At 32.0% G+C, this 27,027-nt stretch overlaps 1 protein-coding gene across 6 annotated transcripts in view; it reads left to right on the forward strand.

Annotated features, from left to right (window-relative positions):
- Positions 1–18,012, forward strand: part of heph (polypyrimidine tract-binding protein 1 heph) — a 173,306-nt gene extending 155,294 nt beyond the window's left edge. For all 6 annotated transcript variants that reach the window (XM_085818551.1, XM_085818554.1, XM_085818550.1 and 3 more), the window contains 5 exons: positions 209–306; positions 409–527; positions 7,455–7,532; positions 10,809–10,872; positions 14,257–18,012. In XM_085818551.1, coding sequence (XP_085674677.1) covers positions 209–306; positions 409–527; positions 7,455–7,532; positions 10,809–10,872; positions 14,257–14,325 — 428 coding nt within the window. In that variant the 3' untranslated portion in view covers positions 14,326–18,012. The remainder of the gene's footprint in view (positions 1–208; positions 307–408; positions 528–7,454; positions 7,533–10,808; positions 10,873–14,256) is intronic.
- Positions 18,013–27,027: the final 9,015 nt, after the last annotated feature.

Below are 27,027 nucleotides of genomic sequence, written 5' to 3' on the forward strand. Positions count from 1 at the left end.
AACAATGATTTTTTTTTTTTTTTTCACTTCCGTTTCACAATGTAAAATTAAATGCTGTTTAATGAAATACAGATTTATTTGTTCAAAAGCATTTTGTTATTAAGAATATTTGATGTGTCCGCAAGAGTAAATTTGGTTTAAAAGTACTCAAGTATTTCCATGAGAAATTTTTTCTTATTTATACATATTTATTTATTTTGTTTTTTAGCTTTGACTCATTTGGATAAAATCAAAGTTTTTGGAAAACCAATGCGTGTTGCACCATCTCGTCACCAAGTTGTTCAGATGCCGAAAGAAGGTCAACCAGTAAGTTTCTATATGAGTTTTTTTTAACAGGTGAGATGAATTCCTTGACATTATAATAATTATGCACATTTCAAAATATTTATCTGAAACATCTTTTCTTAGGATGCTGGACTGACAAAAGATTACAGCAATTCTTCATTGCATCGATTTAAAAAACCAGGCTCCAAAAATTATCAAAATATATATGCTCCATCTGCCACCTTGCATTTATCTAACATTCCGTAAGTACAAGACATATTTTGTGTTGTTTTGGTATCGTTAAGTAAAGTAAGGAATGAACGAATGTTTAAGAATAAAAAATATGGTATCACCTGAACATCAAACGGTATATGTGTAAGTTACCTTTGAATTTCATATATTAGATCCCCCCTCCAAGTTAAAAGTTACTGTTTTTGCCATTCTCATATATTTAGTTCATTTGCTGAAATTATACAGCTTTCTTTTTATCTATTACATGTGTTGAATATTGTAGTATGTCTGATTCTATGGCAAATATGTATAAAAATGTATTGTGGATTATAGCAAACGTTGTTTTAAATGCTTAGAGATATCGAAGTAAGACATTATTGACATTTGAGCTTAAATGTTAAGCACAAGAGTAAAATTAAATGTAGTTTCTGTGTTATACAGTGTAGTGTACTATTTAAAGGATATAAATTGAAATAATTTATTTTCCTGATGGGAAAAGCACATTAGTTATTTTCAGGCACTAGTACAGTAAAAAGTTGACCATCTGGAAAATGCTGAAAAGCCATGAAGATTTCAGATAATCGAGTACATAAAAAATGCAATTTGTCCTGGAAATGCCAAATGAATAAATGAAATTTCTGGTGTAAAATTATGAAAAATCATCATGTTTGTTATCAACTTTAATATCAAAACCTGGATTTAAAATTATGCAAGTTTCCTATTGGGAGTGCATACAGATATAAAAGCTGATATATTTTATATGCTTTAAGCATGAAACAAAACATTTTGCCCAATTATATATTGTTATAATTGGTAGTTAAAATAATTAGCAGGTATAAGTTACAGATGTAAGCTCGTAAAAAAACTTAAATTCAGCTATTATGATTTTTCTCTTTGCATCATCATTGTTTATCCTTTTTTCAGATACCATACACACTTTACATACTTTTTTCTTGTTAGGAACCCATAATTTTGAAAATACTACACTGCATGCTGTCTTATAGAAGACAGGTCCCAAATTTGTTTTTTTAAATGTAAAAGGGGGGAAAAAAACCCAGAAATAGTAGTTAGCTTATATTCTTTGCAAAGTCTGAAATGGGTTATTAAGAAATGATCTCATTTATTGGATAATCCGTGGTTTTTCAAATCAAAGTGTATTTTTTTCTGGTTTTTTTTTTTTTTTTTTTTTTTTTTTTGATAGAGTGATCTGGTACCTTGATCAAAATAAATGTTATGTAATTCTAGCATGTATTGCTGCATAATTTTTGTGTCAGGGCAGTGCTATTAGTGGATATCCTAAAAGCTCATTTTCATCATATTATGCTCTTTTATTTAATAAAAGGGGGAAAAGTCAGACTGCTCATAAAAAAAATTTCTGTTTGTGGACAAAGAGCTGATTCTGATTACAGATTTTTAAAGTGGAGCATGATAATTTCAGCCTAAAAAAAAAAAGTAGAACATGGTAATTTAAGCCTTGAAAATGATGCCCACTCTGGACAACCATCCACTGTAAACAAGGGCTTATTAAAAGAAGCTGTCCTTGATAATCTATATTATGTAGTTCAGGAACTGTCAGACAGATTTAATATTCCAAAAAGTTCAATACATCATCATTTAAGAAAACTGGGTATGAATGCTGTCATAATACTTTAACAGAGCTGAATATGCTGTTCTTGTTGTAGTGTGTATTTCTTTGCTGGAGGGGGGGCTGTTTTGAAACGTCTGGTTACTGGAGATAAGAGGTGGATACTATATAATAATGTTTAAAAAAAAGATCACTGGATAAGCCGAAAGTAATAGCATTGAGAATAGGGTTTCGTCTAAAAAATATAATAATTTGTTTATGATGAGACTACAAAGAAATTAAGTGCTATGAAGTTTTGCCACCAAATTGGACAATAAATTCGAAAAAATTCTATTTCCAAATAACAGTTTGTAATCTTCCATCACATCGATCCTTGGTACCACATTTCAATCAATGTAGGAGAAAATCTTGTTGAATAAGACCGGATGTTGCATCATTTTGTATTCAAGAAACCTTTGCTCACACATTTTCTTCAGGTCACTTCAAAATTTTCTGAACAGCCTGGAATTGGAAGACTCTCTTACAGCATCTTAATAACCTCTATACAAATAAACCTCTAATGAATGAATTTTTCAGTTGCCAGAAAGATGGGGGAAAGCAATAGAACAAAAGGGTGCTTTGTGATTCAATGAAATTTTCATATATTTTTGTACTGCTTCATTTATATTTATCATTAAAAAACCAGAACTTCCTTTATGACCTTATGCATAGAAGCAAGGGGAAGACCTTAATATTGAGTTGCAACATCATTCATATCCATAATTGATGCTAGATCATACTATTTTCTTCAAATGCTGGATGTTCGATCATTTTCTATAGTATTGTTTACTTTTCTTATGGTTTGAAGGCATTATTGCAATAAGATTATAAAAGCTGTGACATCAACCAATCATCATAAAGCTGGACTGATAAGACTGGAAAAATATTAAAAGCGGAATGAATTAAAGGTAGACATAGTCAGGTAAGTATTCTAACACTGTAGGAGAATTTTAATTTCTAAGGAAACAACTTACTAGCTGCAATAACCAGCTAGCATATATAGAATGTCCCAAAACTTTGTGTACAAACTTGGAGGAGAGGCCGAGAACATTGTTAAGAATCATAATCTTGTAGGAAAGTATAGGTGGAAAATACCATACACACATAACAAATAGAGATAAATACACAGAGAGAACAATAATATGAAGTGGTATAAAAAATTTTATTACACAGCAGAAGAGTACAAAATTACATACAGGGGGTACAGCTATCTCACATGGATTTGCAAACATTTTAAAAAATACCATGCATTTTGGTTCATCATAGCTGCAACCATGGAGGTAGGAAAGGAAGAAGGGGCCAACTGGCGCTAGAAGCGAAGCATTGCTTCGAAGCTTCGGTCACCAGATGGGGAGTTCTTTGTTTACATTCAGAAGCTCGCTTTACACAGTTCTGATAGTATTTTGACAGACGACAGTTCCATATAAATCGAAAAAGGGACACTTTCGCATGAGAGAAACATTCATAGTGTGATGGATAACAGCAATTTGTATAGTTTAGTGACATTTACGTAAAAGTCACATCTTTGTTATTTTTCGATAACTAACAACAGCGATTTTGATTATAAATTTGTTTTATAAAATTCTAAGCTGTTGAGCTACAAAAATATAGATTTTAAGATAAATGTTATGCTTAAAGAATGAAAAATATCTTATGGTACATTTAAAATTGTATACGTCTTTCGATACCCTTGATATAGAGTATTCGCTACTTTTATTTTATGTTCCAAATGCCAAAATGTTTTAAATAAAACAAATTTTTTTCACATCCATATATTATTGTAACATGTACCTTTTAAAATTTTTTAGAGGAGAGGCTATACTGCTGCTCATTTTAAACTCATCGTTTTAATTTTATATATCTTATTTGTAATTAGGCACATAGGTCAGATTAAGTTTTTATTAAATAGAGTAACGCATGCAAGGGCTATCTGCCTAAAGAGAGAGAGATGCTATCGTGGAGGAATTTTGAAGAAAAACTGACCTTTCAGTGGGTATTAAAAATAATGCATATAATTTTCATTCAAATTATATTCATATATATTTTTTATGTAAAACTTTCGGGTGTATGCTAAATTAGTGTAAATTACTTTACACGAAAAATATAGTGAATGCACAGAAATTAAAGATTTGCACATGTCGGAAATGAAAAATAGGAAATATGTATGGGTATTTATGCATGTGCTTGCAAAAAGCATGCGCCTTTGACAAAATACATAAATATTCATTAAATTATTTATAAATGTATTTGAAATGAAGAATTTATTCACTTATAAACAACTGTAAAAGTACAGTGAAGAAATTTAATTATTAAATGTATCTAATTTATAATGATTATAAATATTACCTAAATATATAATAACCTTAATATTGAATTGTAAACATAAATTGAAATCCTGTGGACAAATACGTTATAAAACTATTTAAGCAAGAATTGTTCGTATTGTAAAGCAATCTGTTAAAAGGTATTGTAAAGCAAATGCTATGAGATGCGCACTTAAGAACGTAATAAAGAAGTTTGGAATATGTATTGTTAAAATGAAGGGTAAAAAAAAATCTGATATGTATAATTAAAAGAATTATTCCCCTTACATTTTATAATAACTCAGTTACAAGTTTTAAATAATACTTTATTCCCTTTCAGAAATGTTCGGAGAACGTCAAGTACTATCTAAAGTATTTCGCTAATTCCTAATAATTCTCTAATTTAAAATGAACCGAATAGAGCATTAATTATAAATTGACTTACATTTTTCGATTTAAAAGATGCCTCAGAAGCCAAAAAATCATGTCATATTTAAGAAAGTATTTTAGGAAGAAGCTCTATAAATAGAAAAGAAATAATGCATAATTTTAATATTAATAATACAATAAACTTTGATCTTAATTTTTGTACCTTAACTGAATAAAATCGAATAACCTTAATTTTTTTTTCTAATGTAATTAACGTAAACTTGTGAAAATATTTCATTCAAATTAAACCATTCTGAGAAAACCGTCCTGTGAAAAGTATAGCATTTAATTCCGTTCAGAATGAAATGTTGTTTAAAAATATGTTGTTTTCATATACTTAGGACTCTGAAGTGTTGTAGAAAAAGAAAATATATACATTTATAATGTATATTTACATCCGAACGTGTGAAATCCCATTGAACTCAATGGTAAATGACCCAGTGTTTTGGTCACCACATAAGGATCGCCAGTGCTTCAGAGCAGGGTATGGGAGAAACTTGCTTAGGGCTACTCCATCTTACTTCCTACCTCCATGGCTGCAACGATGATTCATGTAGCCAGACTTATTTCAGAAGTTACTGGCATGTAAAGAATAGCCTTCTTAGCACCCCATAGAAAATAATGCAGCTGATATGGGTGGTTTTACTTCTAACAGCCACACAGTGTCCTCCGTCCATCTAGCCAGAGATCCACATTCGGCAAGGTTCTGATGTACCTGAGTGGTGATTTTGGCTAGTGTCTCATTGAATGTTTTTCTCAATACAACTATACAGCAGTTTCATTAGCCAGGCCATGGCCATACAGTTACACAGGCATCAAACCAAAATGTCATTGAAGTTGCTGCCAGCCATTTCCAGTTTGGCACTTTTGAGCTATATTGGCAAGGTCGCGCCAATTTGTTTACCTTGATGTGAAATGGATTTTCTTCCCCTGCAAGTGTTTTTTCCAGCAACACTTCGCACTCCATTGAGGCCTTTTGTGTTACACTATACAAAAATTATTACACTTTGCATATAATTTCACTAAAGTTACAATTTGTAACAGTAACATTAGTAAGCACTTTTTAATGTGTTACATTTATCATTTAAATGATCTCTTTAAAAATAGTACCCACTGCATATTTCCTCCTCCTAGTTTTCATGCTATACTAGGTAGGAAAAGGGGGGGAAATGTGTGAGTGAATATGGTCTTTCAAATTCATGAATAAATTAGGCATAAATCATACCATGAAAAGTAAACCCACATTCTTAATATAGCTAGTCAATTTGGATATATACTTAATTTTTAATCGTTTTGAAAAATATTGCTGTGTGCTGCAGTTTCATAGAGATCTCCTTAATTAATTATGCCAGAGGGTGCTGTACCCCGTCTGGTTCTTCAATGTAGAATTGCAAATTATATTGATGAGGTGTTTAGCTATGAGTAAGAATGTTTGTAAGGAAGTCGTCGGCCCTAATAATTAATGGTGCAATTAATACTACACTTTATTTCAGTAATCATGTAAATAAATTTATTTGTTGTTGTCCAAATGAGAGGGGGGAATTGCAACTGTATTCAAATAAATAACAACTCACGTAAACAGCTAGAAATAGCTCGAGAAGAAGAATGGGCAAGACCGATTCTTAACACATGAAGAATATTGTAGATCAGCAAAATCATTCACAGAGCTAAGTCTATATCGCAGCAATCATGGAGGATGAAGTTCATCATAGTGGTGTGGTTTTCAGCTGCATTGCTGAATTTGAACTGACCCGTGGCAAAAACTTGTGGCACTATTTGTAGGGTTGCCTCATATCACCAAATTGTCAAGAAATTATTTTTGCGAACTTTAAGCAGTTTTTATTGCCAGAGTCATAGCAGAATTTGTACCCAAATCTCTGATTCTTTTCGAGCTGTGTACAATTCAAGTATCGATGAATTGTAAATTATACTATCTAAAACATTACATATGAAACAAACACTTAAGAAAATAAGTAGCTGTAAAATTAAGTAAACAAAACTGAAAAGTAAAATTATATATATATAAAGTGCAGCAAATAAGTTTAAAAATAGAAAGTATTGACTCTCCTCCTCTCTCCCTTTTTTCTCAGCATATGACTTAGAAACATCTAATTTCTGGTAATTTGTAGAAGGAAAGCATAAGTAGGAAAGTATTTTATGTAAATAAAAAGATAATTGAAATTGGTAAAGTCTTTCAAATGCATAGTAAAATATTGTGTCCGCATGTGTGCTTTTTGTCTATGTTTATCATTTAAGCCCCATCTCTTCGAAATACAATATTCTGTGTATTTGCCCCCCTTCCAGTTTTCAACCAGTAAATTATGCATGCAAGTATGTGTAAAAAATACATAAAAACAAAAATAAACTACAAATATTTGCATCGGTTCATTATAATATGGTTTCCAATTTATTGTTTTCTTAAATAAACTTTTAAAATATATGGTATGTTTTTTATTCCATTTCTGAATTCTTTCTAAATGCACCAGTTAAAGTATGGCTAGAAGAATTCAGTTAATGGGAGCCTTTTTTAGATAATTTTTGTCATAAAATTACTTTTATTCATAAATTTTATTTTAAATTTGAATATTTCTACATTTGTTCAGACCTAGTGTGACAGAAGAGCAAATCAAACAAGCTTTCGCAGAAACTGGCGGTACTGTTGTTGGATTTAAATTCTTCCCGTAAGTGTTCATTTTCTTTTTATTATACAATTTAAAAAAAATCATATTACTTTAGAACTTAAAAAGTTTTAGGTATTTATTATGCCATTATTTGAATTGTTAAGTTAGTTTTCCATTTTTAGTTCAAAATGTGCAAATGGGATTTCATTTCGGATTTGCATGAAAGTATAAATGAGACCTTATCATTGCTAAGTAATCATCCAGTGAAATAAAATTTTCTTTGGCTGCAAGCTTGGTTAGCATTTTTGCCTGGATTTGATTTACATATTAGATTAATGTCACTACTTCATCTTTGTATCCCCCCGTCCGCCTTTTTTCAAATCTCTAGATTCCTTTAGTAAAGTTCAAATAAATTGGTAAAAAAATTAACTGGTGTAATCTAAGGCCAACTAGTTGCTAAGAAATACAAACTTCAAACATCCAGATGTTTATTATATAGGCTATTACTTTGTTGAGTTTTTCATCTTCTCAGCAACTAGATGTTGAAATAACCACTAACTGCATTGGTAATTTTGTTGCTTCTAATTATATTTAATTAAAAAATAATCCAAATTTCTTTAGAAATCGCAATGTAACAAGCCACATATATGCTTCATGTGTTTAACTTTTCCTAATGTTCTGTTATTCGTTGCTTTATGAAAGTGTGACCTTCTTCCCCTCATCAGAATACCTGGATAAGGAGGTTTCCAAATGAATATCTTTATGGAAAAAATTGTTTCAAAAGAATAAATTGAGTTTAGTTTAAAAAATTAAATTTAAATACATATTTAATTAAATATTCTTTGCGCCATTGCTACAAGGAATGAAATTTTTAAATTCTAAACAAATATGTATAAAAGTAGAAAAGCAAATTTAAATTCCTAAAAAAAAAAAAAAAAAAAAAAAAAAAAAAGAGCCAAAATAATTTAAAAATATGCAAACATGTAAAAGATTTAATTCTCGAACTAATCTACAATATCATTTAAATTCAGAAGCATAAGCAAATCAAGTGTAAAATCTATCCATGAAAATAAATCTAATTTAATAAATTAAAATTAAATTAAACATTTTTTTTAAAAAATGCATATGTGAATGATCATAGAGTAGGCAGGAGACAGACTTATCAAGGGAAAGTTGCCTCCAAACCTAACTCTCCAATCATTCAATTCGTGTTTTGTCATTCATGCAGGCAAGGGTAAAAGTCAAAACCAAAAGTAATTCCAATAAAGTGGTACCCTTAGAAATTAACATTTAAGAATTAAAGTTCAAAAAGGAAAATACTAATTAAGTCTTTTGAGAAACAAGCAAGTAAAGTCAAGAATTAAACTTTTTCTTAAAAAATTAAATTTTTTAAAAATTAATTTTTTATAAAATAATAAAAAAATTTAGAAACCAATGTATTTTAGAAATCCTTGTCTACAGAAACTTCCCCGACACGAATATGCATATCAATAAAAAGAAACTATAAAAGAACTATACATAATACATATAAACCAATAAGAAACAAAAAGTAACAAAAAGAACTAATTCACAATTTTTAAAATAAATATATATTTAAAAATATAATTTCATATTTAGAAAATACTTAGATACTACATAAAAATTTAAAAAAAAAAATACTTAAAGCAAGTAAATAGTAAGTTTTAATTCTAACTTACCTGCTATACGAGTGTTGGGGTCTGCAAAAGTGTTGTGAAACAGAAGTAAGTGTGTTCTTCAAATTATATATATGGCGCTTATGTAGGTAAAGTTGAGTGTCAAGCTGTTATCTTTGTTTTAGTAAAAAATTTTTTGTAAATATTAATATTAATTAAATTAAATTAAAAATCCTAAAGGTAGTAATATTAATTATTTAGGGAGTTAAGTAACTGAGCCAATCAAGAGATGTATGTTTGCTTGAAGGAAATTAAAGTGAAGTGGTATGTGAAAAAAATGTAAACTGTATGTACAGTGGATGGACAAAAATATGGAAACACCTTGTGAAATGCATGTTTGAAAAGAAAGATTGATTTTAATTAAATATGTAGGTGGCGCTGGCATTTTTGACTACTGACGCCACCTATACAACTTCGTAAATGTGCTAAACAGTTCAGTTGTTGTCGGAGTACTGTTATGTGAGGTTGTCATTGCATTATGTCAGAGTTAACAGACTTCGAACATGGGCAAATTGTTGGAGCACGTATGATAGGTGCTTCCGTAAGCAAGGTAGCTGAGGTGTTTAGTGTTTCAAGAGGTACTGTATCGAAGATTTATTCCGCATATTTGAAAAGCGGAAAAACATCATCTGCTAAATCACAGTGTGTCCTGAGTGATTGTGACAGATGATCATTAAGGGCAATTGTGACGAAAAATAAGAAGACCGCAGCTGCAAAAGTTACTGCTGAAATGAATGTTGTGTTACCGAACCCTGTGAGTACCAAAACAATTAGAAGGGAGCTTCATAAACAGGGAATTGCTGGCCGTGCTGCAATTGAGAAGCCACTCATCAGTGATGCTAATACCCGTAACAGGAAAAGGTGGTGTTTAAGTCATAGAGCCTGGACTATAGAGCAGTGAAAGAGAGTAATACGGTCTGACGAGTCTTCTTTCACATTGTTTCCCACTTCTGGCCGAGTTTACGTCTGGAGAACGCCATCTCAAGCCTATAATACAGACTGCTTGTTGCCAAGAGTGAAACATGGCGGGGTTTCTGTTATGGTTTGGGCAGCCATATCGTGGTTCTCTGCTAGCCCCATGATAACTGTGTCAGGGCACATGACTGCCAAGACTTATGTGAACATTTTGGCCGATCAAGTTCATCCCATGGTACAAACTTTGTTCCCCGATGGTGATGGTGTCTTCCAAGACGAGAAAGCCCCTGTTCACACAGCTCACATTGTCCAGGGCTGGTTTTCTGAGCACAAGGATGAGTTGTCCCATCTCCCCTGGCCACCACAGTCACCAGACCTAAATATTATCGAACCTTTGTGGTCTACATTGGAGAACGGAAAGTGCATTCTCGTCATCCACCGCCAACATCGTTATTTGAACTTGCCACCGTTTTGCAGGAAGAATGGTATAATATTCTCTTGGCAAACATACAGGAACTGTATTTATCCATTCCGAGAAGACTGCAAGCTGTTTTGGATGCCAACGGGTTTCCTACACCATATTAAGCAAAGAAACATGTTTTGTTAAAGGTGTTTCCATATTTTTGTCCAATCCCTGTAATTTGAAATGTGTGTTCTGTTGAAAAATTGTTAAAAAAATTAATTAAATTAATCTACATTTGTTTATGTTTTATGTTAATTCTTTCAGGAAGGATCGCAAGATGGCATTGATCCAGATGGATTCTGTTGAAGAAGCTGTAATAGCTTTAATAGTAAGTATTTTTAAAGTAAATTGCCAGAAAATACATAAATTGCTTATTTATGTATTTTGTAATGTAGTTACAATAAAAATGTGTGCTTAAAATGAAAACATTAATTTTTGCTTAAAAAAATAATTCTAACAAAAGAAGGCAATTTAATGCTTATGATAAATACAAATACTAAATGAAGAATTATGAGGTTGCTTCTCTTTCTCAGTATTAGAGGTAAGCTTGCACGGTACAAAGTCCGGAATCGTTAAGACTTCAGCAATCCCGGATTTTGGATTATTCTGGATATTAGATCATCATTTTAAATCTCATAAGATTTCATGTACAAATTATAAAATTAAAAATATGGAATTGTGGTTTAGGAAGTAATGAAGCATTTATGATCTTAAAGGGTATCAAAATTTACAAAAACTTAATATTTATTTATTTACTTAATTAAACATTTAAGTAAAATGTTAGTAAGTTAAGTTAGTTCTTTTTGTTCTAATACTTTCTTTTTAATTCTATAGTCATATATGATTTGTTGTTCAGTTACAAAGTTCCATTGTTCAGGTCTTGTAATTACTGTGTCGAAAATTCCGAAAAACTTGTCAATCGATTTTTCATTCTCAAAAACCACTCTGTCACTTTCTTCAGTATTGGCAATGGTATTTTCTAGATCTAGAACCATACTGTAGATTTTGCCATCCGTTGATTGATGATTTGGAGCATTGTAATCACAATAATAAACTTCTGTTATATCATCTTCATTTAACACTTCTTCTCCACTTTCCCCCCCCCCCAAAAAGTATTAATTGGAAAATTTTACTTTTAGTTTGTGATGTCTGAAAACCTTCAGATTCGCAGCTATCATCATCATCCTCGTCATGAATGGCCACAAATTATGTCAAGCATTTTTTGAAGTATCTGGAAACACATCCTGCAACCATCATCCATCCTGTAGATCCTGTTGCAGCTCCAGAATTAGGAACTCTTTTAGACATAATAGGAAGTTCATATTTAAATTTTCTTAAAATTGCTGTAGAAATAGTAGCCTGCAAAAAATAATATGCTAGTTAAAAGAACATAGCAGTGTGCTATATTAAATGAAATTCCTTGGAATCGGTCAAGTATAGTTTAGCCTAGCTTAATAGCATCCGCTATACATTATTGATTATGTATTATGAAATTGGCAACTAAAGACAAGTTTTTCAGCTAAATTTTGTCTTGCTTCTCTCGTGCATTTGGGACAGTTAAGCCTGAATTGTATTAGTTCTTTTATTATACTTATGTCTAGCATATGTTTAATATGTCCTGGCTTATTGAGGGCCAGGGCTAGATATCTTACCTAAATTTTGCTACCAAGCACCTAAAGTTCTAAATTATTGCCATCTCTAAATTTTGGGTCCCAGTTCTTTCCCTAATAAATTCTAAAATTTTTGTCATTCTTTATTAATTTTTTTGTAGGGTGCTTCTCTAAATTCCAAAAATTTTGCATTTCCTAAACTCTGCCACCTGGTACTGCCATATGAGTTCTGATGCCAGTTCTGGAATTATATGAATAACAAATCATTTATTCTTGATTCAAATAGCACTAAATATAATATTTTCACCTATGAGCATCATTAACAAAATCTGTTTTTAGCATATGGAAAGAAATTCCTGTTAAATTTTTTCTCGTCGACATTTCTTAGCGCATTTAACTTAAATCTGGAATCATTGCCAAGCATAATGTCAACGAAAAAGCTTACCATACTCTTTGATATTCAATTACTAATGTGAAAAAGTTGTTCAGGCATCCCTTCATGTGTCATTACTTAAGTTGTCATATGATGGATAAACATGCTGTGATGAAAGCAAAATATAATAAATGATGATTTTCCAGGTTGGTGTCGTATATATAATCAGTGCTGTTTTTATGTAGAATGTTTCAGTTTGAGACATATGCCAAGCAGATATGCTGCTGCAGAGTTAAATTATTGATCACAATATGCTGAAATGATTGTTTCTTCAATAAAGAAGTATTTTATCTAGTGCCAAAGTGAAATTAAAAATCCAGACTCTCTGTGTGTTTTATTTTGGAGGGATGAAATACGCATGCTTAAAGCAAAAAAAGGGGGGGTGTGGCTCGGATCTCAGACTTTGTACTGTACTGTTTTTCCCCCCTCAATGTTTGAACATGCAAGTTTAAGCCATGGCCTTTTGTATTTGGCAATAGTGACCACACTCAGTACATTTCATTGTGGCAAGTGATGAAGGTCTCTATGACGGTGACAGGGATGTAATTTGAGTTTTGTATTGAACTTGGAAGAACCATAAAATGTAAATATGCATGTGCATAGACTCCAACTACTATGGATTGTCCATAGTTCCTACTCAAAATTACATATTAAGATGCATTAAGATTTCAATAGTAAAAGCATTTCATTGTGGTTACATGCAAGTGATCAGGTTGCTGTTCTTAAAGGAATAGGTTATTACTCTGGAAGGATATCTGTTATGTCTGAATACCAGCATAGCACCTTTCTGGGAAAAGAGTGACCTATAGCTTGTATATAAATATTTTTAACCCATTTGTATGAAATCATGAGGAAAAGACATGATATTGGTAGTACTGTCTGAAATTGATTTGTCAACAGTGGAGTACATTGCAAATAGCCTAGAATTCATATGCAATTTCTCTGTTTTCCCGCACAGTTGAAGGGCAATTTATACAAGTGGTTTTCTTCAGATGGGGAGATAAAGAACTCTACGCACACTGTGTCAAAGATGTCATAAAGCTATGTGTTTCGTGTCTTTAATAGTTTTATAAAGTGTCTTTTGTGTGAATGACTTAAATTTGAAGAGGGAAAAAATACAGTTGCACAGTGTCATTTGATTCTAAATAAGGGAGAATAAAACTTTTCTATTTAACTAAAATGAAAACTTTTCCATTATCTTTTGTAAGTGCATTTTTTAGGAATGCCTGTGGTATAAGTTAAAAATAATTATTTGATAATTAATTTTTCCTTTTAATATTAGATTTATAGTAAATTAGAAATGCAAATGACTCCATTATTGAAAAAGTTTCTAAACTCGGTGTTCTTAAATGGGAATTTTAAAAAGTGAACTGAATAAGCATTACATGTGAAACTATTAAATCATATATATGTAACTAAGCAGGTACTTATTTTTTTTCCTTAAAATGTGCTTAAAAAGTGCTTATAGGTGCTTATTTATTTTAATTAAAATATGGCTACTAACCCTGTGTGCTATTCTGAAGGTATAATCAAAATTGAAAATATATTATTTTTTAATAAATTGGCAGTAGCACAAACTTTATTATAAATTATTTAAAAATATCTTATTTCATTCTTAAAGTTTTTTGCTTAATTATTCTGAATCAAGATTATTACTTTGTTCTTGTAGAAAATGCACAATTACCAGCTGAGTGATTCAAGTCATCTCCGTGTCTCGTTCTCCAAGTCTACTATTTGAAGTTTGTTCAACGTAACCACATAGTCTGTGATACGTGGAAGCAAACCAACAGTGTATTCGTGAACATGAACTGTATAGCAACTCATCCTGCATTTTTTAAGCCTTGCTTGTATATGGCTTCTGCAATACACGATTTTACTAGTAATCTTGCTTTATTTTTATACAACTGTTAAATCTTGCTTTTGGAATCTAATATGAAAGTAAATCATGTAAAATAACAAAATTATATTTAATTTTTTAGTATGTAGTCTGTTGTAAAAAGTTTCCTTAATTTGTTGCATTGTAGAAGCCAAAATAAGCAACGCAGGAAGAAAAAGATGATAATTTTTTAAATGAAGACTGTTCTTAATAAGCACCATATTTGATATATATACCAGGAGTATATATGTTATTTCATTCATGTAATTTCCATTATTGTTTGTTTTTCTTAACATTTCTGCTACTGTGGGTGGATTCTTTGCTTCGTATCACAGACCTTACAAATGGTTTTTCACTGTTGTAAGGAAATTAATTACCCATAAGACAAGGTTTCACCAGCATTATCTTTTATATAAAATATTCTGTATTTTTGCAAGCCTTTCTGGTTTTCTGATGGAAAAAAGCACATTTTTGGGGGGTTGGATCAACTTAAAGAATTCCATAATTGTAATCTATTTTTTCATGTATTGGTCTCTATCTGGAATATGTTTATTTGTATTATCTATTTCAGTCCAAAACATATATATTTTATCTCTTAGATATGTTTTCTTTTTATATGTGCTTTTGTATACCTACTGCTACTAGATATTTCATTGTTGCTCATCGTGGCACGCTGGCTCATGCCTCAAAACTGTTAAATCTTTTTGGTGTGTTTCCACTCTTGTACAACTGCTTGTAGGTAGTATACCTGTTCTATATATTGATTCTCTATATGAATATACCAAATATTATTTTTATTAGTAGCAAACATTTGCATATAAAACTCTTTAATTATATTTAAATTTTCATGGATCAAATTGGCTGTTATTTTTTTACTACTTTTTAATCTCCGTTTTTCTTACATTTTCCCCCTCTTAAAATTTGCATACATTTATTTACAATGCCAATTAGCAGTTTTTGCTTCACATGTTCAGTGTGTATTTTTTCCTCTTTGTTTTGTGAAACAAGTTGGAAATTCTCTGATTACAGGTAAAAATTGTAAATATATATAAATTACATTACCAACATCATCATGATATCACATATATCCTTTTAAATATCAATTTGAAAAAGATCGCGGCTCCTTTAAATTGTGGTAACATAATCATGTGATTGTTACTAAAAACATACAAAAAGTTTATGTATTGTAGAGTATATTTTTTAAAGTATTTGATAACTGTTATTAAAATGCTTATTTTTCATCTGCATAATAGTAAAGTAACATTCCATTTGCAGGTGCATTTGTATTTTTTCATTTCTGAAGTATATATCATATTTTTCTGTATTTACACTTATAGTTGTAGGCAAGAAATGATTGGATATGTGTACACATTTTATCAAATACTTTCATACTGGCAGATATGTGTATAAGAAGCAAGAGAAAATGGACCATACTAGCTTAGAAAATTTGATAGTTCTGTGTACAGCTTTTATCAGAGGCAGTTGTTATTTAATGGATTGCCTCATCTGTTTTTATATCAGACGCCCTTCTTATGCGGCTGGCTTTCTAGGAGTTTAAAATGCAAAGAAACCAAAAAGGGAAAAAAAAACCTGCCAAAACAGAAAGTTACAAAGACTGTTATACAGTTGAGTTTTCATTGCCTTTGTAAGAAAAATCATACATATTAACCGTTTTAACTTGTTGTGCCTTGATGCATAGCTACTAATGTGAGTTCTTAATTTTCCTCAACTATGAGCTTATAACTATTCCAACATTAGATATTTAGGGAATACTATTGTATTTTTGCTCTTGATTTATCGGGCTATTACTTTGCACAATGAAAATTTTACCAAACTTACTTGAAAAGAAATTGTAAAGGAAAAAAAATCAGAATTGACAAGGGTTCCCATTTTAAGTGTTATATTTACTAAAACTTTCAATATATGCCTACCTTTTATCGTAATTGTTTTTGTAAAGCACTTATTTTATACCTGATTTCACTGAAGGCTTTTTAAAGCAATTTAATGTGATTGTGAGAGTAGAACCTCTGTTTCAGTGGATTGAGTGAGAATCCTGAAAATCATAAAGGTATTTTTTTAAGAATGGGATACACTATTAATTTTAAAATTAAATGTAAATTTTTATTAGTGTTTTTAAATCAGTACCTTGAATTTAGGCTCATTGTCTTTGCTTCTGATGCTTGTTTAAATTGCATCAAATGCAGAGAACTAAAATGCACTTGTTTTTTAAGTGTTTATTTCTTTCCTTCCCTTATAATAAAATCCTAGGCAAACAGAGGTTCCACTTTCTAGTTATTTCTTTTGTCAGTTGTAATGAAAAGTCAAACATTTCTTTTCTCATTCCTTTGTAACACTTTTGTGCTATTTTATTTGTTTTAAAATTGTGATAAATTTTGTTGTAAGGAACCCTGTCTTCTAATCTTTATAAACCAACTCTGGTGCAAGCAGGTTTAAATAGTGTGGAAGATGCCGGAAGTGCTTAAAATCATATCATATAAATATATATGTATACTTGCATGAATTATATCTAGATTTCTGAGGCTGACTGCCTTTTCAATGTGTGAGCACACAACACAAGCTGTGCCTTCTTAACAGGTGCTACTTTTATGAGCACTGTTTTGCTTGTGACAAAATTGAATCCTTTTATAATGTGTATTGAAAAATAAAACAATGTCTTACATTAAACAATAAAGATTGGTGACGTGTTTTCTGCACTATGAAACTGGTTTGTTTTGTCTGCTTTGATTTTTCTTTCTTAAAATCTTTCTTTGTCTAAATTATCTTCTTATTCTGATTTTTTATTTTATAAAATATGTGATTACATTTCTTGTCATTTTTCTTTAAAATCATTTCTAATACTTTTATTACTCTTAATATGATAATTTTCTGTTCTTGCATGACTAATTATTTTATTTTCCCTCATTGTGGCAGATATTTTTGTCTTGTAAATAATTCTTATGCATTATTAAAAATTTTGTAATGAATTTCAAAATATACAAATAAAGCTGGAACAGTATTTCCATTGAATATTTTAAAAGATAAATGAGGTTAAAAGATTTCTGAATTATCTTTAAAAAAAATATTTGTTTGAATATCATGGTTTGTGAAGACGAACTTTAGGTTTTAATCTAGAACTTGCACTTGAGTGTACCTGTATGTTAGCCTTTTTAATGTGCTTTTCTATCTATTGTTATTTTGCATTGCCACTAGTATCTTTCCTTTGCTTATGTAGTGTGTAGAAATTCTTTCATATTGCATAATGTTTCGAATTTGAATGGGTAAGCGTGATGAGCTTTTTTCTGTATCAGTGTTACCTTGTATCACACCCTTTAATGATGTCAAAGTACATACATACCTAATTGTTTGATTTTTATGAATTGAAAGTTATGTGCATGAGAGCTATAGCATCTTGTCTATTCAGAACTTCTTTGATATCTTCTGCTTTATGTCTTCCTATCATATTTTTTCCTTTTCTACTTATTTTGACAAATCTTTAGGCTTTTCTCTGTAATTTTTGTTGTGAAATTAAACTTTGTATCTATTCTTGGCTCTCTGTTTACTTCTTAAAGCATTTTTAGCTTTCTTTCCCATTGATTTGTGCACTTCCTGGCCCTGAACTTATGTATGGGTTGAAATATGATGTGTTTGAATATTTTTGTCTAAATTTAATGTGTTGTTTAATATTGTAAAGGGGGTAATATATGCAGTGTTTTGAATAATAGCCACATTTGAACTTTCACAAGGTTTGATTAGACAATGCTAAGCCATGAAATACAGAATGTTTTTTTATGTATGCATTTGATACCGCAGGGTGGGCCACAAATTCTTGCAAATGTTTCTTGTTTTCTCAAAAACCATTTGGAAGAGCAGTGCATGGGCAGTGGTTTTCAGATGGGGTACACACTTAAATAGCACTCCTTTTGTAGTGAGTGAGTGCTAATTTTAACAAGTTCATTAACTGCAAGGGCATGGTAAAATTAGTATTCCCCTCACCAACCTCTCAGACTTATTCTAATAAAAGCATGGAATGAGATAGAGGTGGAAAACGGGTCTTGCTGTGGACATCTGAGGGGTATTTTTGAATAAAGGAGATGGAAGTATTCACATGAAAATAATTTTTGGATCAAGCAAATAGAAGTATTCGCATTCTGACACGTGAAGGTAATTGTTTTATACCATGCACCTAATGCATAAAAGCTCTTACGATTAAAAATAATAATAATAATAATAATATGAAAGTTTTCAGATTTTTATATTATGCCCAAAGGTGCTTTTTTTAATGTTTTGTGTGTTAACTTTATTTATGAAGCAGTAAGAAAGCAAAATATCATAAGCTAATATGTATCAAGTAACAAAAAAAAATCTAATGATTGAATAAAGTTGGTCATGCTGCCCAGACAATTAAAATGTAAATATAACTTAAAATTGAAAATTACATAGTAGCATGTGGACTAAATGAATGAAATGTAGATGATTTTTCGTTTAAAAAAACCAGGTTCAAAATCTAGCATAGATAAAAGAGCATTTTTAGTGTAGTAAGTATGCAGAAGTTGAAGTGGGGGAAAGAACAATGGGGGGTGTATTTTAATTTAAAAAAAAAAAAAGAAGAAATGGAAATGATGTGCAACCTGCAAGAATACGTTTTGAGTGTATTATTGTGCAAAGGTTTATGATTGAATATAAATTGGTCTCCATCTAACAGATATTTGCTGTGCAGCCCACTAGATAGAATCGTTGACCATGACAGACTGAAATGTAGTATAATTCCATACTTGATGAAATAGTGACACATAAAATATGTATAATTAAATTTTATAGCAGATATGGCTGTGTAATATTAGGCATTCTTGAAAAGAAAAATTTTATTACAATGGATGTACTTTTTGAGCTTTGGGTACTTGATAGCACCACTGCATTATTACATGAGAATTTCTACAAAATTCTGGTTTAGCTTCACCTCAAGTAGGTCCCATTTTATTTTTAAGGACAGCTGTTATATAAAGCTCCTCAACCTGAGCATAAATTTTAACAGTTGGCACTAAATTTAAAAATCATTTTCACAACTTGGCTGATGAGAATATCTGAAAGATGGATTTAAAAACTCATGGTACGTTAATGCTGCGCTGACTTAACACTTGTTAAAAGGTATCGTGAGTAGGGCTAGAGTTCTGGGAGTTTACATATTTATGGAACGCTTCTCAGGTAAAAAGCTACAGTTCCTGTATTTATTACTGTACAATTTACCCAACATTATTTGGCTTCAGTGCTACATTAATTTACTCTTAAGTCAGGAAATTCAAAAAAACTTTGTTTCAACGTAAATATGAAATGGGCAGGACAGCTACACTCTCTGTGAAGTGAGTAAATTGTGAAGCATTTGAAGGTTATGAAAGAGGATGTGAATGTAGCAGGATAGTGTCACATGCTGTACCTCAAACGTATTCATACCCGTGGTTAAGTAGATGCTTCCCATTAAATTGGTTTCTTGTAGAGGTGACATTCCATGGCCTCTATAGAACCTGGAGCTTCCTCACGCTGGTTTTATTTCATGGGGAATCTTAACTCTTTTGTACAAAAATAAAATAGCAGCAACAAACTAAATCTACATATTTAATTGCTAGAGTTCCAGAGACCTGAAGGTAGATGTTATTTTTAAAGGTATCTAGCTATATCCTATTAATTAACAGCTGAAAAAGTAACCTTATTATTTTTTTTATTTTATTAATTTCTGAAACTGCAAAAGTCTCTGGCCCACCTTGTATGAATTACATTTATCTTCAGCTTGGAATTCTGAACATTTTAAATTAATGCAATATCAGACAGTAAAGTTAAATATTTTATCCCAGTGTGCAGTTTCAGTGGGTGCCATTGCACTGCAGGTGATATGCAACAAAATTTCCAAAGCCAGAGCTGTAAGCTATCCTGCTATGATTTATATATTTTTATAGTTATCTTACTTCTGACATTAAAGAAGTAATTTTTATTAAAGTGCCATAACTGTATATCTTTGTATCTTATTTAGTGACATGATACAATATTTATCTTTTTATATATCTAATATGTGTGCGTATAAAAGATCTTCAAAGAAAATGCTTGAAGCTGCTTATTTTTGGATGTGGGAAAATGTATTTAATGCTAATTTATTTTGTTATACTTTTCACTTAGTTAAATGATAGCTAAATGGTAACATATTATGTTATTCCTATCATCTCCACTTATAAATGTAGTATTTATGGGATATTAGACCCTTGAACACATATTACCTCGAATTAAGTGTCATAAAGATTTATGAGCAAAATAATATATGTGTGGCAAACAAAAAAAAAGTTCAAAACAGTTTTGCTGTGTAAGCTGCAATAAGCAGTGTATTTTTTAATTACACTCTTTTAACATAAAGCAATGCACCAAGGAGATTAATGCTGCAACGAAATTGCATATGCCCATACCTTACGATGGAATTAACTTTTGGCGGCAAGTACTAACTAGCTGAACTCCATTGCAGTGTGCAATGGAGCATCCGGATGCTGCACAGAATGGAGAACATTCCAGTACTAAAGCATAACTTCTGTGCATATTTGGTTTCGTGGGTCCACGTGGCCTGTACCAATGCCTGCCAGATGGGTTCCTAAACAGTATGAGTAGATGTTGTCATTTGAGAGAGGATGTGCAGTGGGACTAAAGGACAGCAGTGTGTTCAAATTGCTAGACACTTGGGTCAGAGTGAGACTACCATTCGACAATGTTGGCAGCAGTAGGTAAACCATGGCCATACAGAGCGTCAAGAAGGTAGCGGACAACTGAGAGCGGTGATAGACTAATCATCTGATCAGTTTTCACAGTCCCTAATGTGTCCTTACCAATGATCTGATGACCATTGATAGGCGACTCAATGAACGGAGGCTGACTGCCTCTTGCCGTTGTACGCCACCAATCGGGCAAAAAGGGTGAAACTTTTGCTAGTCACCTAACCCAATAGTTTACACGAAATGGTTTTATTACAAATAAAGACTGAAATGCAGTACAGGAATGGATTAACACCATCTCCTTAGAATGTTATCCAGCTAACCATACCCAAGACTAATCACAGACATTATTTAAACATCTCAAGTCTAAAAAAGCCCCGGGGAATTACTAGATTTTGAATAAATTACTCAAAAATTTACAGCACAATGCTATCTGCAACACTTGTCTGACAAATGCATATTTCCCAAAAATGTGGAAACATTAACATTTCTCATCTGTAAACCAGGGAAACTGGATGACGAGCCCTCAGTCTTCTCTCTTCATTAGGAAAAATTTTTGAAAGGCATATCCTGCAGCATCTAAGCCTCATTCCAAATAAACAGGGTTATCGATGACTCTTCAACTAATCCGGATCTTTGATTTCATTGGATCGGCTCTCTGCTGTGCTCAACTTCCCACGAGAATACATCATGATCTGGAAGTCACTCTTCTAAAAACAGGACATCAAGACGAAACTTAGGTACCCTACACATATGCTGAAGGATTCAGATGATGGTCAAAGCTTCAAAAATAAGGGTAAAGATTGAGTTCCAGTAGTGTGGCAAGAGCCATGAAATTTTGGAAAGTCGGACGTTCTCAGTGAAGCTAGTGCACTCTCCGCTATCCTTTCTGAGGTGATATTGCTCAGGATTCATTCCTAGGCTCCATGCTCTATCTTAATTACATGAACGATTTCTGTAAATTCTGAGGCGATTACAACTTCTTGTTAGCTTGTTATGTTGATTATACCACATTTATTTAAAAATTCCAGGGGACCAAATCACACGCTTCAAAAACTATTAGCCAAAATGCCCGATGTGAAAAATTGGTGTTCCAAATGGAAGATCTGCATCAATCCGAACAAATCGCAGATCTTCCTCATCAGAAAATTTAAGTTACAAGATCCATTAAGAACTCTGTGTAAAAAATGCTGAACGCAATAAACAGAATGATACAAATGTGCAGTAGAGTCAAAAGTTCATTGGAAGTGTACTGGGTCTGGAAAAACGAAGTTGAATATCACTTGATCAGTACAACCAATTTGGATGGGGGATACAATAGTTTGCACATAAAATAAAGTACAGTATAAGCTAAAATGCACTTGAGAGCAGGTGGAAGTAATAAAATTTGGATAAAATGCATACATATGTACAGGTACCAGCTGCACAGAGTTCTGAGAGAATTGGCACTTGTACTTCTGGACCATGGGGAAACTGAGCATGAAGCAAATGGTATATTTGGATGGAAGATTCTTTTTTGTTCTTCATATTCAAACAGTCGAACAAATGTAACAATCATTGCTGTGATTTCATGGCTCTTGCCACACTACTGGAACTCAATCTTTACCCTTATTTTTGAAGCTTTGACCATCATCTGAATCCTTCAGCATATGTGTAGGGTACCTAAGTTTCGTCTTGATGTCCTGTTTTTACTCTGAAATAAGCGAGGTATACTTGCATGCCTTTCCACCATTAACTCACTAGAGATGTAACAAAAAAAAAATCTTCAGACATTTTATAACCTCTTGAAGCCATTTAGAGAACGAAAATTTGCTTTACGGTATAAAAATAAAATTTACATCAACAAAAACGTGTTATATGTCGTAGGGGGAAGAAAATTCGATTAAGGCGCGAAAATAATTAATGGTTAAAATAGCTCTGAGTAACGCTGTGAAAGAGGCATGAACACTGCCAATAAAAGAATCGTCACAAACAATCAAATCTTAGTTTCTTCTCAATTTCGGCCAAGCTGTCGACTTCATGTATGCACTCAGTCCCAATGTCTAATCTCCGACTCAAAAATTTTTGTAGATTCCCTAAAACAAATTACGGAGGAAGAGAATCAGGCAGAGGGTTTCAGTGGCCTAATGTAACTTTAAAAAAAAAAAAAAATTCAATGAAAGTAAATCTAAAATGCAATAAAACAAAAAATTTATTAACTTATTTAAAGCAATTTTCAATAGAAAACTGGAAGGGTGAGTGTGTCCCCTCCCTCAGTCAGACCTCTCAACCTCATAAATTAGCATTTGATGTCTAATTTAAAAGTTTTATATTTTCGCAAGTTTTCGACTTTTTAATAATTTTGAAATTTGCGATCTATAAAAAATCTTCACGTTAAGAATAAGTCCTTTCCGGATTCAACTTTAAAAAATAGTTCAATAGGCATCTGAATGAGCTATTTTTTTAATAATTTATATGTCTTGAACACTAAATAAAGTATTTAATGAAAATAAAATATGCTGAAGAATTTTTCGCCCCTGATGTAGAAGGATGTGTACCTGTTCGCCCTCTAAATCAATAACGTATTGGTTAATCTACGCCAAACACAAGGTTTTTGCTTTGTCTAATTGTATGTTTTACTCTAATATATTTCTCTTCTCTCTTCCTGCAAATCAGTTGAAGATGATATGCAAAGACGATTTACTATCTCCGGAATTTCTAAACAAAGAGATGAAACGTTGGCGACGGCATTTTATGTCTTTTCCCAAAGCAAAACACCCAGACGCTTTGCCTTTGAAAACTTTTAACTCGTTTTCAAACTCAACTGGTCTTTCCTGGGTGACTAAGGGAAAGTTCTCTTCGAATCGGAGTTCATAATCACAATTTGTCGCCTTCATTGAACCCATGTCTTGAAGCTATCCTGTCGTATCAGGTTTTCATATTCTCCTTTGCCAAGGTGACTCCTTCTCGGGCAAAACTGTGTATCACTTTAAACCGCTCCTGGAGATCTTGAATGTACTCTCCTTCTAAACGTATCCCGACAGTGATGATGCCATCCAATTTTGTCAGATAAGCTTCATAGGAAAGACATCTCAGCACGTTCTTCATCAGGCATTTAAATGTTACCAGCATATTGCATAATAGAAACGGCATCACCTTGAGCTGTCAAAGCCGTCTTTTCTCGCTCATCATGTGCTTCTCTACTTCCGGATATCCATCTTTAAATCAAGGTTTGTAAACCACTTCCTTCCAGAAAGAGTGTATGAAATATGAATTCTAGGAAGAGGTTAGTTGTTATTGTTCATGATTTCGTTCAACCTGGGATAATCAGCGAAAAATCTAGTCAAACAGGGTTCGTAGCGATCCTTACAAGTGCTTATAAGTCCTTATATTTGAAAATAAAATATAAAGACCCTTATAGGTGCTTACTTTTTCTTTAAAGCCCTTATTTTGTTTTTTTTTTTTTTTTTTTTTTTTTTTTTGTTTGTTTGTTTGTTTGTTCTTAGTGCTTATTTTTTGCTTTTAGTGCTTTTTTTTTAATCCTTTGTTTTTAATGAACGCGCATTTTTTCCCCGTACCAAAGCCGAAACTAAATAAACAACTTTTCTTCCTTATATGCAACGTCAGATGGTGAATCATACTCCCGGAAATTGCTTTGCCCCCCTTCCTCTGCATTAACGTAACCTATGGTGTGCGCGAGAGTACAGACAGGTGCACGTCGTTCTATTGGCCAAAGAATTGAAAACGGTAGAAAATTCCGGTACATTTGGTATTCTTTTCCTCCCGTCCAAATACTGCACACGTTTGAATTTTTATCAAGATTTTAATAATTTGCGTTCTCGTTCCGCATGGTCAGTTCATATTCGTGTTTATTATGATCGTTATGCTTATATTATGAGCATATTTATGAATATTTATAATAATGTAGTTGCAGTAATTGCTGAAGTATAGATAAACTTCCAAAAATGGGTGTGTTTTTACACAGATTAGCTTTCTAAGGAATAATATTCGGAATGCCTTAAATAAAAGGAAAGTAATCGAAAAGTCAAAATAATTTCATTTTCTTTGCCAATACATTATACAGTACGGAGGTTGGGAGTTTCTCCACAAAATCTCTAATATTGAAGCAACGGACTTTCTTTTTTTTGGTCACTGTCCAATCTGGATTGAATAGGACTAAAAGTTTTTGCGGTCTACCCAATCCAAGCGAAGATTGATTCTATTCCGGAAATTTAATACAGTCTCTTGAAAATTAGAAATCAGAAACACCCCAGATTAGTAAGTCTTTTTCTTTATCTCTCTCTCTTTTTTTTTTTTTTTTTTTTTTTTTTTTTACCTTTAGTTAGTTTTTTATTCTCCGAATACCGGCAGGTGTTGATTCCGATTGCGTAATATCACATATGGAAGAATTATGCCGCACGTATTGCGCAATAACGTTTGTGGTATTTTGCATTGATAATTAATTTTGATGTTCCGTCTGAGATTTGTTTATGAACACTTAATCTGTTAACTGGGTATGACGAAATTTTTCGTCATGCTGGGAAGACTATTTCAATGGACATGATGAAATTTTTCTTACATTTTTTTGCAATCTGTCACTTGACCGTTGTTCAAGAAAAATCGATCAATGGAAACACTTGTCCTCTCATAAATTGTGATAACACTCCTAATTTGCACAACTTAATTTCATTTTAGTCTGCATTTCAGTATTTTACATATTAGTAATAACTCGTTGATTTGAGTAATTGTTAGTTTTTTATAAATATGGCTAAAAATTATTGTGAAGCAGAAAATATTTTTGAATTGTTTTAAAGTGACGATGAAATATTGCCCGGGAGGTTTGGTAAATGACGTCGAATTCTAAGAATAACTACCAGTTTGGAAGAAAGCGATAACGATTTCTTTACTGATGGTCTGGACATTGAATCAAAGGATGATGATGTTATAGACCAAAATACTCAACCGACATCAGCTGAATGGAAATGTGAAAGAATATTGCGATCGCCTTTCCCGTTTTTATCTCAATCTAGACTTACATTTGAAGGACCTGAAGAAAAGGATTGCCTTTTTTATTTTGAGAAATTTATCGATGAGAATTTTGTAGAACTTATTGTGGAACAATCAAACAAATACGTCGGACAGTTTTTTGAAAAAATACTTCCATAAAACCGCGTTCAAGATGTCTCTCGTGGGTTGACACAGATGACCAAGAGATAAGAGTATTTATTTTTTTACTAATTTTGCAAGGAATAATAGGAAAACCTTCTTATCAGCTTTATTTCACAAAGCGAGAAAGTCTGGAGACTCCATTTTTTTTTTATAAAACTATGTCAGAAAAAAGATTCCAACTGTTAGTAAAATTTTTACATTTTAGTGATAACAATGCTTTCGATCTAAAAGTGTGCAACAAAAAACCCCACAAAATCGATTCCGTTTTGAACTATTTGAGAAACAAATTTGAGGTGTTATACGTACCAGATAAGGAAATATCTGTAGATGAGTCTCTTTTGCTATGGAAACGAAGACTGTCTTGGAAACAGTACATTCCATCGAAAAGAAGTCGATTTGGTGTTAAATTGTATAAGATATGTAAAAGTAAATCCGGATACATAAGTGATTTCATTATATATACAGGTAAAGACACGCAGTATGGTTCGAACTATCCAGAAGAACAGGGACCAAATCGTATTGTTCTTGAATTGTGCCACGATTTGTTGGATAAGGGATATACGCTATATCTCGATAATTGATATACTAGTACTGATCTAGCTGAGAAGATGTGAAGAAAAACCGATGTTGTAGGAACAATGCGAAGAAATAGAAAGGGAATACCATCTGATTT

This window comes from Stegodyphus dumicola, chromosome 6 (assembly GCF_044657685.1).
Source record: "Stegodyphus dumicola isolate Sdum_Otavi_A_Nest chromosome 6, ASM4465768v1".
Lineage (NCBI taxonomy): Eukaryota > Metazoa > Arthropoda > Arachnida > Araneae > Eresidae > Stegodyphus > Stegodyphus dumicola.